This window comes from Diplotaxodon limnothrissa, linkage group LG1 (assembly GCF_057381915.1).
Source record: "Diplotaxodon limnothrissa isolate DT_005_m linkage group LG1, D_limnothrissa_male_GT1.1, whole genome shotgun sequence".
Lineage (NCBI taxonomy): Eukaryota > Metazoa > Chordata > Actinopteri > Cichliformes > Cichlidae > Diplotaxodon > Diplotaxodon limnothrissa.
In genome coordinates, this window is record NC_140596.1 from 41,786,438 (window position 1) to 41,805,593 (window position 19,156).

General features: G+C 39.1%; 2 protein-coding genes across 2 annotated transcripts in view; one reads left to right on the top strand and one right to left on the bottom strand.

The window, feature by feature from the left end:
• The first annotated feature begins 1,634 nt into the window (after positions 1-1,634).
• Positions 1,635-19,156, top strand: part of tmc3 (transmembrane channel like 3) — a 49,673-nt gene continuing 32,151 nt past the window's right edge. Inside the window, exons 1-5 of the mRNA XM_085350579.1 lie at positions 1,635-1,756; positions 4,018-4,164; positions 9,844-9,919; positions 10,727-10,808; positions 11,677-11,783. Coding sequence (XP_085206705.1) covers positions 1,635-1,756; positions 4,018-4,164; positions 9,844-9,919; positions 10,727-10,808; positions 11,677-11,783 — 534 coding nt within the window. The remainder of the gene's footprint in view (positions 1,757-4,017; positions 4,165-9,843; positions 9,920-10,726; positions 10,809-11,676; positions 11,784-19,156) is intronic.
• On the bottom strand, positions 14,947-19,099 carry LOC146640242 (uncharacterized). Its single transcript, XM_085350591.1, has 5 exons — positions 18,705-19,099; positions 18,467-18,622; positions 17,352-17,444; positions 16,072-16,343; positions 14,947-15,366 (listed from the first exon to the last, which is right to left on the bottom strand). The coding sequence occupies exons 1-5, from the start codon at positions 19,044-19,046 to the stop codon at positions 15,321-15,323; spliced, it is 909 nt and encodes a 302-aa protein (XP_085206717.1). The 5' UTR covers positions 19,047-19,099; the 3' UTR covers positions 14,947-15,320.

Genomic DNA, 19,156 nt, shown 5'->3' on the forward strand with positions numbered 1-19,156 from the left:
TAGGGCCACTCTTCTTTACAGCTTTACTTAAGTTTATTTATGCTCAGCTCTCCTAAGGTCTGATGAGTGCAGTTCAGTTAGGCTTAGGTCTGCTCTTTGACTGGGCCTCCCTTTGAGAAGCAGTCTCAAAGGGAGTTCTGTAGCTCACATGTTGGAGCAGGTCATCAGGTAATCAGAAGGGTAGAGTTCAATCCTTGGCTCCTCCCATCTGCATGCCAAATATCCTTGGGGAAAATACTAATGTCAAGTTGATCTCTGATGCATCCAAAATGTGAATGTGTGTGAATGTTAGATGGAAAGCATTGAAAAAACTGCTTGTATGAATGGATGTGAATAGGTGAATGGGGCATGTTGTATAGAGAAGAAGAGTGCCATCTGGTGATGATCAATTAATCAAGTATGTTTAAAAACCAGCACCTGGCTGCTGCATACCCTCTTGATTCCTAAGGTAACAGTATGGGTGTACTTAGTTTAATATGTCATGTGTTACTGTTCATCTAGCTGGCAAACCTTTAGGACACGCTAAAGATCTGATTATTTTTATGATGTCCTGATTTGTATAATAACCTGCAATTTAAAGATGGTATGTTTTTTTCACACAACCGAGAACAGAAAAGAAGACTTACTCACTGTGATGCATCAAAATCATGATTGGAGTGCATCCTTATAAACACATGTCAAATACCAACAGTCTGGTGTGGGTCTGGATTCGGTATAATCTTACACATAGGATGTCAGACCCTCAGGCTACCCTCTTGCTCTTGCCACAGTTTTTTCTGTTTCTCTGTTTGGTCAGAGGCATTCATACCAGAGGCCTGTTCAAAGTCATTTGTAGAGCTCTAGCAGTCCTCATCCTGTTTCTTCTTGCACAATGGAGCAGATACCTTTATTGATGATGGCTTAACAACCATCTACAGACCTGTCTGGTTCTCCAAGAGTATGCCTGTCTCCTGGAATCTCCTCCGTGCTCCTGAGACTGTGCTGGCACCTTACAGTAATGCAAAACTCCAGTTAGCTTCAAGGCCTGTGATACACAGATTTTTTAAACCACTTACAGGTCTGCATTTCTCATTTTTGCCATGGAACAGGATGTCCTGCTGCGAACACAGCAGCAAACACCTGGTTACTGTTCAAGCATTTAGATTCTGACGGGCAACCAATCAGAAGAATGTTGCCTTAAAGGGGAGGAGTTAAAACAACGTTCTTTTCTTTCCAAGAATAAAAATAATGAGCAATTAACTTTATAGTTGATCAGCAATCAAGAAGTTACAGCAATTCACAGACATAGATTGATTATAACTATATATTTGTTATTATATTATATAGTAGTAATAAAACAAATGAATCAGAATTTTGAACATATGTCAAATTAAGAACCATTTCAGAAATTGTTGATCAGCAGAAAGCTGGTATATGTTTGGTGAGAGTATTCACATCTCTCTGTTACTGTCCCTTTAAGCAGTCAGTGTAGACTGTGACTGGCCAGCTGAGTGAGTGAGTTTCAGCCTGTACTGCTGTAGTGTCGAGCCAGAGCAGCAGACAGCACAGGTGCTCAAGTAGAGCTCTCACCCTGATACACACACAAACACAGATTATTCACACACAATCGTGCACATTCTCTGAGTAGAGACAGCATGAGTACAGTGTCTGAGTCTCTAGATGGGAGCAGCAGGTCTCTGTCTGCAGCCAGGAGACACAAGAGTATCAGGAAAACCTCCAGGAAGATTTATTCTGCCTACCAGGACCACCAGGAGGGGTGAGTCTACTCTCTGTTCTTTCTTCACTCTTACTACTATCAGCACTTGTGGAACTCCTCGCTGCTCGGATCTCTCTGTCTATCTGTTTATAGCTGCTCTTTCACTGCAAAGATTTTTACATTCCTCTACAAATACATTTGTTTTGCTTGGCTCATTAATTAATATTACTAAAGAGTCTGACTCCTGGAAAGCAAACACAAAGAGGTACAGAGAGCATACAGATGAGTTTTTGTTTGATGTTTGAAATGTACTGCATGAATGATATATGGAAAAAATACCATCATTTGACGTCCCTTATTGATTGTAATGCATATTTGCATAATAGCTTTGTGACAGTGAATATTGTTTGTGTATAGAAATGCTTGCATCGAGCTGTTCTTCTGTAATGGGGATATATTCAGTCATGACTTTTGCATTCCATATTTCAGCTAAAATAATTTATGTTACTCATTTATTACCATAAGTGTTTACACACAGAACAATTAGATTCACTCCTTTTGGAGATACAGCAAACAGCTGTCTTCTTCAATGCTTTCTTATTAAAAGTGAACTACAAATTTACTACAACAATTAACAACATAGCAAATGCATTTGTATTAATGGGCTATCTAATGGTAGAAAACCACTGGAGATACACTATTTGTAAGCTGTAAGTACTGCATCTGACAATCATATTGGTCATAGTTTTTGTCAGATAGTTTTCTGCATATGAAATCTCTCCTTTGTGGAAAATCAATGTACTGCTTCTGCATTCACCATCGACAAGGGTGTTTTTTGTTTAGGAAAAAAATTCAATAAAATAAAAATTAATAAATAGAAATAACAGCAACTGAATAATTTACTTGCGACCTACTTCACAGTTTCAGTTTAATTCAATAATCACATTAAAATAAGTTTAGATATCTCAACATACAGAAAACATAAACATAAGTACAAGAATACCAGCGACAACCAAGACTTAGAGCTGCTAAATCTCATTCCCGGTGCTTCTAACTTGGCCTCATATGGCTCAAAGTAACCAAACATATGAAATGCCATGAGGCTGCTGCCTCATCAAGCTTTAATAAATGGCAGAAACAAAAAGAGATGGGAGCAATGGCTAAAAAAAAAATTAATTCCAAGAACCTTTTTCAAAATATGAAATCAGCAATTTCTTGAATATCAGCAGTCCATCATAGAGGCAAGATTGTAACCCAATCAACTGAACTTAGAAATACCTACATGTGCAAAAGAATGATTCATAATTGAAAAACAGGATTGTGATCTGTCCATCGCTCAGTTCTCATGCACATCCATTAGTGGGTTGGTGTGTCTTTATGCATGTCATTATGTGTATTTGTCTCTGTCCGTGGCATGGCTTCTGACCTGGTCCCCTGGGGGTTGTGTCTGGGGTGGCTCGGGCCTCTTCTGTGTGGGCTGGAGAGGGGGGTGTTTACCTGGTGGTTCTTGGTTTTCTTGGGCCCAAAATTACCATTTGTGATTGTTCGGGGTTCATTAGTTCTTATTGAATTGGCAGCTTGCATATCTTGCATATTTTGAAAACCACCATCCGTGCTGAAAAGTACAGTTGTGGCTGGAAAATCTGAGTGTGACACAAGTATTGGGTTTTCTAAAATTTGCTGCTTCACATCTGCAATTCACCCTGACATGCTGCCAATCAACTTCCTGTCTGATAGCAACCCATTCTTGAAAAGTTAATGCGTGGAGTTTGTCAGAATTAGTGGGATTTTCTCTGTCTGCTTGCTTCTTGAGGATTGACCACAAGTTCTCAGTGGTCTGGGGAGTTTCCTAAACGACTTAGCTATAACTTGTTCAGCAGCTAGAATTAGTTTTGAAACAAGAATAGGACAACATTCCTCTCCCAAAAGTCCAGCACGTGGTCTCATAAGTTCCCAGGTGTTTAGGGAATGTCGTTAAAAAAATGCAAATACTACACAACTATAGATGTATCCCTGTCACAACTTTTCTTTATATGTTACATTTGCTCCATTTAAAAATGTTCTCACTTTATGACATTTTCAAATTATTTGCTTTTATTCACATTTTACACAGCCTCCCAACAATTTTTGTGACGGGGGTTGTATAAAGTGAGCCTGACTGGAAATATAGATTAATATGACACATCAAATGAAAAATATTATCTCAAAGTAGAGACATTGCAGCCATGTTTTTTTTCCACACTGAAACCTCTTAGATCCATCCTTTGTAACAGAGTAACACAGAACCATATTTCCCTTTGCCCGTGTGTCCTATTCTGTAGCTCCTCAGATGAAGAAGACAAAGTAGATGAGAGGGTGGACAGCAATGATCCAGAGGAGATGTTCCAAAACATTCAGTACCAGAAGGAGATCATCGCCAATATTCGGACTAGGCCCTGGCCAATGAGGCGCAAACTCAAAGTCCTAAAGTAACCATCTTTTTGATTGGGATCTCTGTGTAGACTGCTACTCTGTTGCTTTTCTTATTCTCTGTGTACTGTGACATATGAATAATTAAATATTCTTTTATCTGTCACTAACATACATACATATGTATGGTTTGAAGAGGACTGCATTACATTTAAAAGTGTTTCTGATATTACATACAAGAGTGGCATGCTTTTACAGAATGGCGAACAGAGATGGCCACCTTGCATTATCATACGCACACAAACAACACCACTTATTTCAGAAAAATTCAGCCAAAATTCAGAAGCAGTGTGCGAAAAACTAAGTGCACCCTTACAGCTTCCATAGGATAACTAGCACTGTTTAGTAAGTAAGATAAATTGGATCAGATTAAAACACAACATTTATGCTGCCTATCTGCACACTACACGGACATCTTCACATTTCTGGCCTCCTTCCTGGCTGAAGAATTGTAAAATATTATTTCTTCTGTAGTTAAATTGATATTTGCTAAATTGCAAAAATTATTTATTATTAGCACACAACGACCAGCTGTGGAGGAATTTTTCAAACCATTTCTTAACAAAAAGAAGCAATAAAACATCATTAAAACACCTCGCCACAAATAAAACTGTATTATTGGAAAACTGAGCATAAAATATAAAAACCTAAAATGCACCTTTCTATATGGAGATTTCTGTTATAAGCTGGGAGGAGGATAGACCCACACAGCCTTATTTACTTAAAATAATAAAAATAAATGTCACTGTTACTGATGTGCTGAGGTTTTGCAGGCGGTCCTAAGGCTCACACTCACAGTCTCTTAGTGTTTACTGGTTCCAGACACAGGGAGAGCTCTGCACAGAAACAATGATTATTCCAGGGTAAGATGAATAGGCAGACAGAACGAATTGAGGCCAAGCACGTCACCTGGCTGATCCAACAATCTAGAGGTAGAGCAGGTCATCTACTGATCAGAAGCTTGGTGGTTGGATCCCTGGCTGATCCAGTCTCCATTCCAAATATCCTTGGGCTAACTCCAAGCTCTCTCTGATGCACTGGAGTATGAATGTGTGTAATTGGTAGATAAAAAGCCCTTAATCCTAGAAGAAAACGCTTGTATGAATAGGTGAATGAGGCATATATAAAACGGCTTGAGTGCTCTGGGAGAGTGGAAAAGTGCTATATAAGAATCATTTCATTTAACTCTGGGTACTCTAGCTTTGCAGTATAATTGTTATTTGTAATTTTAAATTGGCCATTAACTTTTGGTAGATGAAGTGCTTGAAGTGTATAAAATCAGTCAATATCAATGGATGTATAATTCAAATCTGATTTCATCTTGATGCATTCTCAATCTCCAAAGGTTGGTTCTGTTCATCTGGACGTAGCATTTTGTGGGAGAAACGTTTCATCACTCATCCAAGTGCCTTCTTCAGTCTCAGCTGACTGCAGGTTTCCCCGATCTTAGAAACAGTACATTTGCACGAAACGTTTCTCCCACTGAAAACGCTACGTCCAGATGAACAGAACCAACTTTTGGAGATCAAATCTGATTTGTTGTATAGCACTTTTTATTTGATTAGTAGGACTAGGAAAGCACTACACTTTATTGTCAAAAATATTCACTCATCTATCTTCACATGCATATGAACTTGAGTGACATCCTATTCTTAAGCCATAGGGTTTAATATGGTGTTGCCTTTATAGCTATAACAACTTGAACTCTTCTGGGAAGGCTTTCCACAAGGTTCAGGAGTGTGTTTGTGTGAATTCGGACCATTCTTTCAGAAGCATATTAGTGAGGTGAGACACAAGTGTTGGACCACAAGGCTTGGTTCACAGCAGGGTCCAGTCTCTGGACCTTACTTTGTGCACTGGTGTGCAGTCAATTTGGAACTGGAGGGGCCATCCTCAAGCTTTTCCCACAAAGTTGAGAGCATGAAATTGTCCAAAATGTCTTGGTATCCTAAAGCATTAAGAGTTACTTTCTGAAAAACAAGCTCACATCGTAATCCCTGCTCAACCAAACTTTACTCTTGGCATAATGCAGTCAAACAAGTACTGTTCTCCTTGCAAATGCCAAGTCCAAACTGATGGAGATGGAGAAGCATGATTCTTTACTCCAGAGAACACATCTCCACTGTTCTGGAGTCCAATGCATCCAATGCTTTGCACTTCACTTGGTGATGTAAGGCTTGGATGTAGTGGGCATGGAAACCCATTCCATGAGGCTGTCTGCAAACTATTCTTGAGCTAATCTGAAGGCCATGAAGTTTGGATGTCTGTAGCATTAGACTCTGCAGAAACCTGGCAACCTCTGTGCACTATGCATCTCAGCATCTCTTGACCACACTCTGTAATTTATATACCCCACCACTTTGTGGCTGAGTTGCTATCGTTCCCAATCATTCCCACTTTGTTTTAATACCCAGCAAGGACATTTCACAAGTGGACTTGTTGCACAGGTGGCATCCTATCATAGTACCACACTGGAATTCAGTGAGCTCATGAGAATGAATCATTCTTTCACAGAAGCATTAGTAGCAGCCTAGGTGCTTGATTTTAAACAGCTGTAGCCATGGAAGATGCCGAGATCAGATGAGATCGGGCGCGCTCAGGATGGTATGGCCGTAAGATAGTTCAATGCATCCATAGCAAACATTTTCACTGCTATGCAGATGACACCCAACTCTATCTGTCCATGAAGCCAGATAACACACACCAATTAGTTAAACTGCAGGAATGTCTTAAAGACATAAAGACCCGGATGGCCGCTAACTTTCTGCTTCTTAATTCAGATAAAACTGAGGTCAGTGTATTCGGCCCTGAAAATCTGGTATATGGACCAGGTGACCATAAATCCTCCCTTAGTCATGATGCAATAGGCGTAGGCTGCCGGGGATTCCCATGATGCATTGAGTATTTCCTTTTCAGTCACCTTTCTCACTCACTACCCACATAGCAAGCAGGTCTGGCCCGGATCTGGTATCAAGTCGGCACTGCTGGTTTACTTCTGGCATGATAAGACGTATGTCATCCAGATATGGGCCAGGTCTAGTAATGACGCCACTGTTTATGTGATGGCATGCCACATCTGGCCCGATTGTGGTTTGATTTATGTGGCCCAGGCTCATAGAAAACAGGTCTTCCCTGGATCTGGCATCAAACTGGCACTTCTGACTGATTAGTGTCATGGCAGGGTGTATGCCAAGTAAATGTGGGCCAGGTCTGGTAATGATGGCACTATTTATGTTCCTATTTTTCTGTTTCAGTCAGAAGACCCAAATGCCATGTTGCAATATGATATTGCTATGGTAGCCAACGTTTCAAATGCAGATTTGACAGGTTTGTGAGTGTACACTTTATCCAAAACCTAGTGAGGTTTTACTCATCTTTGCCAGTGGCTGGCTGTAACTCAGGAGGTAGAGCAGGTTGCCGACTGATCGGTTAGTGGTTCGATCCCCGGCTTCTCCAATCTGCGAGTCTGTGTATGAAAATAGTTAGGAAGCACTCAGTCTAGAGAAAGTGTGCGATTGGGTGAATGTGGCATGTTGTATAGAGCACTTTGAGTAATCCGGGAGAGTAGAAAAGTGCTATATAAGAATCAGTGCATTCACTGTCTGAAGAGAGTTTCGTCATGTTACTTTTGCACTATTATGTTCCGGCACATGTTGTTATTACATGGCTTGATTACGTTACACGTTCATCCTGTTTTCCTTCTCTCTCCCCAACCGGTCGCAGCAGATGGCCCCGCCCCTCCCTGAGCTTGGTTCTGCCGGAGGTTTCTTCCTGTTAAAAGGGAGTTTTTCCTTCCCACTGTCGCCAAAGTGCTTGCTCATAGGGGGTCATATGATTGTTGGGTTTTTCTCTGTATGTATTTTTGTAGGGTCTACCTCACAGTATAAAGCATCTTGAGGCACTGTTGTGATTTGGTGCTGTATAAATAAAAGTGAATTGAAATGGAAGATGGATTGGAACACTCCAAAAGTTGATCCTGTTCATCTGGACGTAGCGTTTTGTGGGAGAAATGTTTCATCACTCATCCAGGTGACGTCTTCAGTCTCAGCTGACTGCAGGTTTCCAATCTTATAAACAGAACATTTGCATAATGACTGAAACCAGCCCACTGAAGGAACAATGGGCTGGGAGGTCAGTTCCTCAGTCATAATTATGCAAATTCTCATGACCATTGATCAACAACAATGGATTGGAACACTTAAAGTCACTTTGATGTGTCAGTGAATACTTTTGGCAATATAGTGCATATTAAAGCAAGCAAATTATACAAAAGCATTCTAAAGTCAAATATAAGGGCATCTGTTGCAAAGCTAGGCCAAAATTGTGTAATGGTGCAATTGGGACAATGATCCCAAGCACACCAGCAAATCTACTACAGAACTGTCAAAGTTTCAGAGGACTCAGATGCAGCTGAGAAAGGTTCTACAGGGCTTAATGAACAATTTCAAGAATGACTCCAGCAAAAATGTTTACTACAATTCTTTCACGTGTCAGGATATCACTTTTTCCACAGGGCCAGCTTTGCAATGTCAAAGCCTCTAGAACAGTTTGCAACTGAGAGTGTGTGAGAGACTTGGCCAGACAGGTAAGTACTCAAACAACACAGCAGCTAGGTTTTGACACAGATTAGGGCAACAATGTGGTGACAAAGGGAGAGGAAAGTACTGCCAGTGACAGGAAACAGATAAGCCTGTTTTAAGCTGGCTGAAACAAGTTAAGCATATACACACGCACACAGGGTGATATGCCATGCAATTACATGGCACGTTACACTGTAATTTTAGAATGTGGTAAATACCAGATTATTTTTAATTATTTCCTTGTACATAAAACCTTGGAACTAAAGGAAGGTGGGAGGGTTTTCACATCACTGTACACAAAGAGCATATATGAGGGACACATTTAATTTTACCTTCACCAATTATATCTTTTTGCATAAGGAAATGTAATTTTTTTGATAGTATCAACAAATAGTACCGACTGAGACTACTAACAGAGAACAAGCTGAGCCACAGAGAGACAGAGGGAGTAGATAGAGAGCTCCTGAGATGTGCTGAGTGTGTGCCATGAATAACAGGTTTTATATGGGCAGTTTGCTATTACCGCAGAGGTTTTATTACCATCATCAGGGATGGGATGCTAGCGTGCAGTTTTAAACCCCCTTTAATCTCAGGGTGAGTGTAATTATTTCCACTGCAAGAACAATTTATTTCACACCACAAATTTGTGCTTTTTACCCACATTTCCAGACACGAGTTGTTCTTCAGCCCTGTAAATGAACATGCATTTATTGTAAAGCCGGAGTTTCTTTTTTGAGCCTTGAAAGTCTGTAAATTATTATACAATTCACACACTCAGTACTCAGTGGCTTCCTAGTTGTTCCTTGTGCCATAACAAAAACAGGTTTGATTACTTGAATCAGAGAAATAATATTTATATATTGAAAATCTTTGTGATGTAAAAATGTTGGGGCTACTTCAAGAACATTTAATTAAGATTTCATTTAATTTAGAGTTATGCTCACTTGGTTATTGATTACTTGATTGCACTTGATTATGTGTACTGCGTAAGTATTCACAAAATTTTCATTTGTAAAAATGCAAGTAACTGAATAGAAAGATCTTTTTCTGTTTAAATAAATAAATGTACTTGGTGGACTTTATCTGTGTGATTCCCAGGCAGGCCAGAGAGATTGTTCTGAGATATGAGGGCCGACTAACCAGAACCAGAGGTTACCAGACCGCAGGAGCTGATGTACGTCCACCAGCCTTTCATCCACTGACTTTTTTTTTTGCACTAACAATCTAATCCTGCTGGACTGGAGATTGGAGAAACAGATTGCTTAATGTATTTATAGTGCATTATAGATCTTGTCCACAACAGGATAAAGTGCTATTTCAGGGCAGTTTTATTTCTCTGCACTGCAGTGGCCTGATGATTACAGCCAAAACAGTAAATTGTGTTGGATTTCTTATATAAAGGCTGCTGAGTTTTGATCTTTCAAGGCTCTTCTCCTCTGTGGGCTGAACACACATGTGTATAACTCTTTATTCGTATTTGCAAAAAGATTAAGTCAGACAGTGAGAAAGATAGTTGTGCTGCAATAATCCATGGAGCAGCACAAGTGAATTTATAGCCCATGTTACGGCGCAGTTAATTCAATGTTTGGGCTGCTTCCCACCCATTAGAATAAATTGACTTTCAGTGAGCAGTCTGACGATCAGGTATCAGTTCTACAGTTTGGCTCACGGTTAATTGAAAATCAGAATCAATGGCCCAGCTGACCTTCTCTTGATTAACAATTAACAGCTTAGTTGTGTTTCTTATCTTTCAGCACTCTAAAAATGATACAGCCACACTGTTTCAGATCTCAGGTGTCTGCTACTTTATTATATGCTGAAAATTGAAAATTAGACAGTTCATCAACACACAATAAATAAAAAATGTAACTGCTGTTATAATTTTAGACTTTACTGAGAGCTTTTCATCACAGAAACAATGGTAGAAGTAGTTTTTTGTTAAACCTCTGTCAGTGTTTCTCAGCTTGATTCTCTCCTGCAGCTGCTGAAGAAACTTTCCCGTTTGCTTTACAACATTGTGGTGCTGTTCATTCCTTGGGAAGTCAGGATCAAGAAAATTGAAAGTGAGTTATCTGTTTTCTTTGTTCATGAAAACGTGTCTCCTACATCTGCTGGCTAAAAAGAAAAGAACAAAGGAGCAGGGTGTGTGTGTGTGTGTGTGGGGGGGGGGGGGGGATAAGAAATCACTCATGATGTTCAACAGGACAGAAAATGGGAAATTTGCTAGAAATAACTTTGAAAATAGCATCTTTTCATCAAGGAAAGTCATTGCTTTCCACATCGGCTTTGCTGTGATATATTCAAACATTAGATGGCCTTATTAAACTTTAGCAACAAAGAAATATTTGTGATTTTAGCTCAGAATCAACACATTACCATAAGCATATGGACTTTGAAGAGACGTTGTTGTGAACTGGGGCCATTCAAGAGAAAATAACACACTGATTTAAATGCATATCAAGAACAACAGCACAACAGATCCAAGGATACTGCTGGTTACGTGTTTAAGCTATTCAAATTTGTGGTACAGCAGAACACAGTCCAACAGACTGTTATATCCAAAGTGTTATATGCTTGGATGGTTGTCCGGAGAGGAGTCGTGTTATGGCGTATTAGGCCACCACAGTAAGCTGGCCCAGTACAACTGCCTAATTTGACATATTTTTCTCAAAAACAAATTTTTATTTCTTTGTCATTAATGTACCAAATAGTGTTTGCTTCCAGGCACCATGAATGTGAAAAGTTTATTCGGTGAGCTGTGTTTATTATTAAGTTAGATTAAGCTTTGAAAGAAACCACCAAGCTTTTTGATCAAACAGCACCATTAAAATGCATTACTGTCAGTGGTGTACACCTACAGCAGTGTTTGTGTGTGAACTATGTGCAACGTATTAATCAGTCTTATTTTGATGTTTCCTCTGACTTGCTGAGGTCACTTTGGGTCAGGCGTGGCCTCCTACTTTATCTTCCTCCGCTGGTTGTTTGGGATCAACATTGTTCTCACCATCATGACTGGAGCCTTCATTGTCCTACCAGAGGTCAGAAAATCTCTCATACCATATATGGATGGATGGACTAGAAAGTTCTAGTTTCTTTAGAATGGTAATCCAGCTGCAAAACTACACAGGCACTTGACAACCTTGCTTTTATACAGGAATATAATCCTAATACAACCACTTAGCAGCAGCTAAGTTAAGTCCCCTGCTGGACAGAGAGATATCATAGATGAATTGCACTCATTGGCGCCAACTAATTCAGACTCATTGCAAGATTTATGACTCTTAGAGATATCTATGATAGCAATTTTCTATTCATAAATGCGTGTTAACTTCTATTTCTCATACGGTGCTGTGAAAATGTTGAGTTTAACTGGCAATGAGTCTTTCACATCCTGCTGGAATTTGCTCCACTCTTCTTTACAGATATCAGTTACATTTAAGTCCAGAGTTTGACGAGTCTGCACCAAAACCACCAAAAAAGATCCATTTTTGATAAAGCATATAGTTCGTGCTGGATCGACTGTCATCTGTCAGATGATCTGGGGTCTTTGACCCTGCACTTGTTATTATACCCTCTGCATATCCCTCTTTATTCTTGTTTGGATTTTCATATTCTAGCCTTAATTTCTGGGGTTTTTTTTGTTGTTTTGTTGTTTTGTTTTGTTTTTCGGGGGGGTCCATGATATTTTCAGGTTGTATTTTGTTTTCATAGTTGGATGTTTTCTGCCCATCTGTGTTCTCCATATCAAGTTTGCATTCTTGTGTCCTGTGTTTAGTTACGTCCTGTTTTCATTTGTTACCATGGTAATGTTGTGTGCATTGTCTTTAGTTTTGCTTGCCCTTCTCTCGTTAGCTAGATTTGATCTTTTATCCACCTGTGTCTTGTCTTCCCCAGCTTCCTCCCCTCTCCCTAATTACCTTGAGTGTATTTAAGCGCTTAGTTTTCCTCAGGTATTTGTTGTACTGTACTGTTTGACAATATTTTCTTGCAGGACTCTTTCAGCACATATCCTGTCCTTTTCTTTTCTTTTAAATTTAAATGTTAAATATCTTAAATAATAAAACCTACACAAATGGTCAATGATGAGTTTTGTATTTAATTTTTACCCCAGTAAATATATTGTTGATTTGTCCTTTAGTACAGATTATAGAATATTTGCAAGGCAAGGCACGGACAGTAATAGTGGGATGGGGGTGCACCTGGATATATATCTAACACTGACATGCAGACACAAGCAATTTTCTCAGACATAACTTACAATGTCATTCCCACTGCATATCTTGATCCTCCATTTTTCTGCTTTCTCACTTCATGGTTTGTTGGAATTACCACTCTGCTGTTCCTATTTGCACGTCTCACCTTTATCTCACCTTGCTTAGTGAATAATATTGTTTGCTATCAAACATTATAGGTTCTCATTTTCATGTTTCTGTATTGTACTGGGAATTGAGTGGGTGGCCGTAGCTCAGGTAGCAGAGCAGGCCACTTACTAATCAGAAGCTTGGTAGTTTGAGCTCTCCTTGTCAAATGTCCTTGGGCAAGACACTAAACCCATGTTGCTCTCTAATGCATCCATTGGAGCATGAATGCATGTTAATGTTAAATAGAAATCACTAGCATAGAAAGAGTACAGAAAAACAGTGTTTGTGTGAATGAGGCAAGTTTGACATAGAGTATTAAAGAACCAGTCCATTTACCAATTATTCAACAGAGTTTGAATGTAGGGTCAGTCCACCGGAGTTATCACTGTCTTTCTTTAATAACACACTCTCAAAAACATTTACAGTGCTCCTCAGTCAATGTTCAATGTTCAGTTGTTCAATGTACTGCACACAGTGGAACACAGGCTTGTTTGAGCCTGTGCTGCTGAAGCTGTAGGTTTGCTCACTTATAAAGAAATTAACATCCTCCAAAAAACAAACATTTAATTTTAATCAAAAAAACCCCAGTAGAAAACATATTGGCTAAAAGTTAGAAATTGACTTGCATGGCCAACTGAAATAAGTATTTGATCCCCAGGGAAAACATGGTGGAGAAACCCTTGTTGGTAACAATGTTTCTACCTCCGTATTTGACTGTGGGGACAGTGCAAGATTTCAATCTAATATGGCGCACTGTGCTTCAAATTGTGTTCTTTGTTTCTACACTCAAAAAAATAAAACATTAGATTTACTTAAAAAAGTTATGTCAAGTGGTTCCACACAACTGCTTTAAGTAACTTTTAAGAAATGTTGTTACTTAGTTTGAACTCAATACTGTTAAGTTAGATTTACGTAAGTGTATTGGCTAAATGTAACTTAATTGCAATGCTTAGCTGATACTTATCTTTGTTGCTTTAAGCCTACATAACTTGTTTAGGCAATATCTTTGTAATACTGTTACTTAGCTGGTACATAACTTTTCTGCTTTAGAAGGACATAACCTGGTTAGGTAGTATCTTTGTAAAACTGTTATGTAGCTGCTACATAACTTTGTTACTTTTGAATTATATAAAATTGTTAAGTAATTTCTATTCAATACAATTACAAATAAATCATTTACACTGGTTACTTCCATACAAAATAGCAAAGTTTCTTAAAAGTTACTTAAAGCAGTTATGTGGAACCACTTGACATAACATTTTTAAGTAAATCTTAGGGAGATCTTTTAGGAAGAAATGAAGACAGCACCCAAATTATCAAACACAATCCTGCCTTTAATAAGCACATTCAGTGCATATAAAATACTTTTTTCCAAGCACAACAACTTAACACAAAGTGCAATCAATGCAACTTGTTACAAATTCCAAGTGAATATTTTGTGCAGAAAATGTAGATCAGTATAAAGTGCTAACCAACTTGTCGTCAAACTAAAATGATTAAAAAAAATGATCCAACAAAAGTCCTGTCTTTACTAAGCACATTCAGTGCATATTAAATACTTGTTGACAGACCGAAAAGACTGTAGAGCCGTAGCTTAACACAAAGTGCAATCAATGCAGACAACTTGTTACAACTTTAACTAAATACTTTGTGCATAAAACAATATTTTACTTCAAAGATCAGTGAAGTGCTAACCAACTTGTCTTTCAACTGGTCCAGAAAGCATCCAAATTATCAAAAAAAATCCTACATTTTACAGGACGTTTCAGGAATTATTTTCAAACACTGATAAGCATGAAAGAGCAAACTAAACTCATTTAAAACAGTGAAAATTGGCTGTTTTGTTCAAAAACTGTACTGTAAAACAGTGCTACTCAGTTTTTCAAGTTATGGTTACATCCCAAGTTGCAGACAGCTGCCAAATGTCACATTCTTTGAAATATCAAATCACAGCGGCCTAACCGCTAGAACTTTTTAAAATGTCTGTCATTTTCTGTATGTTGTCAAGTAGCAGTAGAAGAAGTGCAACACCAATTTTTTAAGTAACAGTATTTTGCTAAAATGCAAATGAACATTATTGTTCTCTAAAACTGGTGAATGTTCCCAAGAAACAGTACTGACAATGAAAAAAAGTGTTTATGAACAACTTAACTATACCTGAACGTAAAGCATTCAAACTAAGTTAAGCAATAAGGGCCTCCCGCTTCCTCCTCTTTATTCAAGGAGTTTGTTTCTGAGCACGCACAGACAGACAGACAGACAGACAGACAGACAGACAGACAGACAGACAGACAGACAGACAGACAGACAGACAGACAGACAGACAGACAGACAGACAGACAGACAGACAGACAGACAGACAGACAGACAGACAGACAGACAGACAGACAGACAGACAGACAGACAGACAGACAGACAGACAGACAGACAGACAGACAGACAGACAGACAGACAGACAGACAGACAGATAGATAGATAGATAGATAGATAGATAGATAGATAGATAGATAGATAGATAGCTCTTTATTGTCATTGCACAGTCATACATAGTACAGTAGTACAATGAAATTGGAAAAACTGTCCTACGTCGGCACTACATATAACACAACACGACACGATGTGACACATCACAACGTAACAAACAACACAACACAGTATATTAACTTAGTATAAAAAAGAAGAATAAGTGTATGTGTATTGCACACTGTTATTATTGCACATTAATTATTATTGCACCTTGTTATAAATATAAATATTATTGTTATCGTTTTAAACATTGTTACCTCCCCCTAAAAAGTCCAGGGAGGTATCCAGTCAGGTCAGCTATTTACATTGATCAGGGCTATTGCCCTGTTGTAAAAGCTGTCCTTGAGTCTATTTGTTCGGGACCTCAGCAGCCTGAACCTCCTGCCAGACGGCAGCAGCTTAAACACCCGGTGTCCTGGGTGTGTGCAGTCCCTGATGGGACTTAGCATCAAGTCCCATCAGTACTTTCTGAAAAAACTCAAAAGTGTACCTGAGGTTGGATGGGTAGCTCATGTTTAAAGTGTAGATCAGGCCGAACAACAACACAACAGCAGTGGCAACACCAGGAAGATCTCTGAGCACAGCGACACCCTCAACTATGATACCAATGTCTTCTGCCGGGTCAAGGTCACGCTCTCCTTCTGGTTTGATGACGTAGATGCCAATGAGCGTCTTCTCCATTTCACTTTCGGCCTCATGGAAGTCCACATCCTAAAAAAATTAATAAGTAAATAAACATAATAATACAAGTTGCAGGGTTTCATATCAATTAAAGGGATATTCCACCCAAAGTGGAAATTTGTCTATTACCATAAATTGCCAAGAGTTAGATAAGTGAGAAAAAAGCATTTTGTAACCAGCACAGTACATTTCTGATCTTATACCCATTGTTCCTGGTGAGCTCAATAATCATGTCGACTGCAAATGAAAAGTAAAAAGTAACACGACGGATTTGCAGGAGGAGGCGATTTAGACTTGGGCCTACATTACGGTTACGCCAAAGCACCCTGTAACCTGCCATGGCATAGCACTTGGATACAACAACAGTGGTTGAAAAAGCCTCTGGTTTCCATAAATAAACACATATTCGAATATCCATGCACCATGCAGCGGCGGCTTGCAGTGTTGTATGTGGTAACCATAATGTATTCCCAAGTCTAAATCTACTCCTCCAAATCCTTCAAGTTACTTATTACTTTTCATTTAAAGTCGACATGATTATTGAGCTCACCAGGAATAATTCGTACCATTAAAGAGTCATTTGCAACCAAAATGCTTATAGTTCCCATTCACTCCATTTTTTAAATGCTAGGCAAAAGCAAATAGACTGCTGCCGGATCAGGAGAATTATTGCACTGGTTACAAAATTATTTTTTCTCACTTATCTTACTCTGGGTAATATGGTAATAGACCAATTTTCACTTTGGGGTGGAATATCCCTTTAAGCTGCAAAACAGTAGACAGCTCAGAGCGAGATGAGAGGTGTTGGTCCATCATCTAGATTACACGGCAGAACAACAAAGCAGAAAGACAGTACACTCAGCCCACATTACACCCCAACTGTAATGGCAAGGGTCACTCCCGCATAAGCTTGTGCTTTTATATCTCCAATAATGTTCTAATTTTAACTTTTTGTTATAATCTAATGAATGTGTGTGAGGAAAAATTACCGTCAGTTAAATTTTTATTACTGGAAATTGTTTCTATTTGATTACTTGCCTGATATTCTTTGATCAAGCTGTTCGGATCTTCATTGAGGTAGACTGCAAGTCCTTTCAGCGTGCACACTCTTCTCATTGCAACTGTGTCGTTCTGTAAAACATAAAAGCAAATTTTACTTAGCTAAACTTTAAAGACATTTTCAGTTAACTTCAGCAAAATAAATGTATATAATGCTTTGAGAAAAAAAGTCCATGACACACTACAGAAGAACAACAAAATTTAAAATAAAAAAAATTAAGGAAAGAAGGAACATTATCATTTGAAAAAATGTGACGAGCAAAAAAAGGTAACCACAGGATCCCAAAAAAAACAGAAACCCGACCAAAAACAGCAGCATGAAGAATCCAGTGAGGAAGAGGATGAACAAGAGGTCACACCAAAGCCAGCCTGAACAGAGGATTTTTTTTTTTAAAGTAAACCACTGAGTCCACTGATCTAAGGCTTAGGAGGAGAGTTCCAGAGTTTGGGGGCCACAGCAGCAATGATCTGTCACTTTTGGTCTTTAGACTGTTGTGCACTACCAGGCTTTGATCACTGGACCTCAGGGACCTGCTGGGGGTGTTGGGACTGAGAAGATCTCCATTGTATGATGGTGCTTGTCCATGTAAGGCCCTAAGGACCAGAACCAGGATCTTGAAATGAACCTTGAAGTTGACCAGCAGCCAGTGACGCTGGAAGAGAAGCGGGGTGACGTGGGTGTGTTTGGAGGACTTGAACAGGAGGTTTTGCAAGGACAAATGAAAAAACAGTTGTAGTACTAAGCTCAGAGACCTCCCTTTATCCCGTCTTGGTTTGAAAGGTGCCTGATGGCAGTTTATTCTAGCTTCAGCTTTTCTACTGTAAATGCCAAAATTCTCCCCAGGGAGCCGCGGCAAATCCCGTTTTGGAAACGCTACTGTCCTGTAAAAACAGCTTTTAATTCTGGCAATTTTTTTTATAAAGTATCCAAATCAACTTAAAACTTTATTACTGTGACAACACTATCATGAAAAGGACAAAGAATAAACAATCCCATAATACCAACATTAAACTTTACCTTACAATAGAAGGAGACAACAAAATCATATGTATTAAAAGAGGGAATGAAGCATTGAAAAAAATTAATTCCAAACCTCATCAATTGCAGCCATGATTTCTGTGATCTTGCGTCCAGATGTTCCTCCCTTGTTTCTGAAGACTTTGGTCAGTTTGGTTGTGTTGTTGTCCAGCTGTGCCATAAATGTGGATGTTAGCGGGATCGTAGTGATGCGCTGGAATTCAGCATTTATCTGTAAAATAAACAAATGTTTAGCGTGATGGGTTTAAAATATTGCATGTGGAGTGCATTTGCAGATCAACTGATTCAGTTACCTCACGTGGAGAAAAAAGAGCTGGCCATCGGCTTTTAAAGTCAGCTACGAAGGGCATGTCCTGAAGAATTTCTTGCCTCCGGTGAGGAAAGGTTTGGGCCATTTTTGCTTTGATGGTTTCATTGTTGTTCTTCTTCTTGAACTCTGAAAGCAGCACCAACCTTTCTTCTTCCTGACTCTCTCGGGTTTCTCCAGCTGGATAATCAGGGCAGAAATTCACCTCTGCTCTCCTGGGTTTCTTGACTTGGTTGGGATGCACATTACTGTTCCCTCTTCTTTTGAGAGAATTGATGACCAACTCACTACACCCTAAGTTCTTCAGTTTTCCACGATAGTTTGACATTTTATACTTCAAACTGATCTTCCATGCAGAAAATCCAGTTTCTGAACCCTTCTCTTTCAAGCATGGACGCTTTACAACCAAAGCTTGGCAAACATCACTAAGATTGCTGT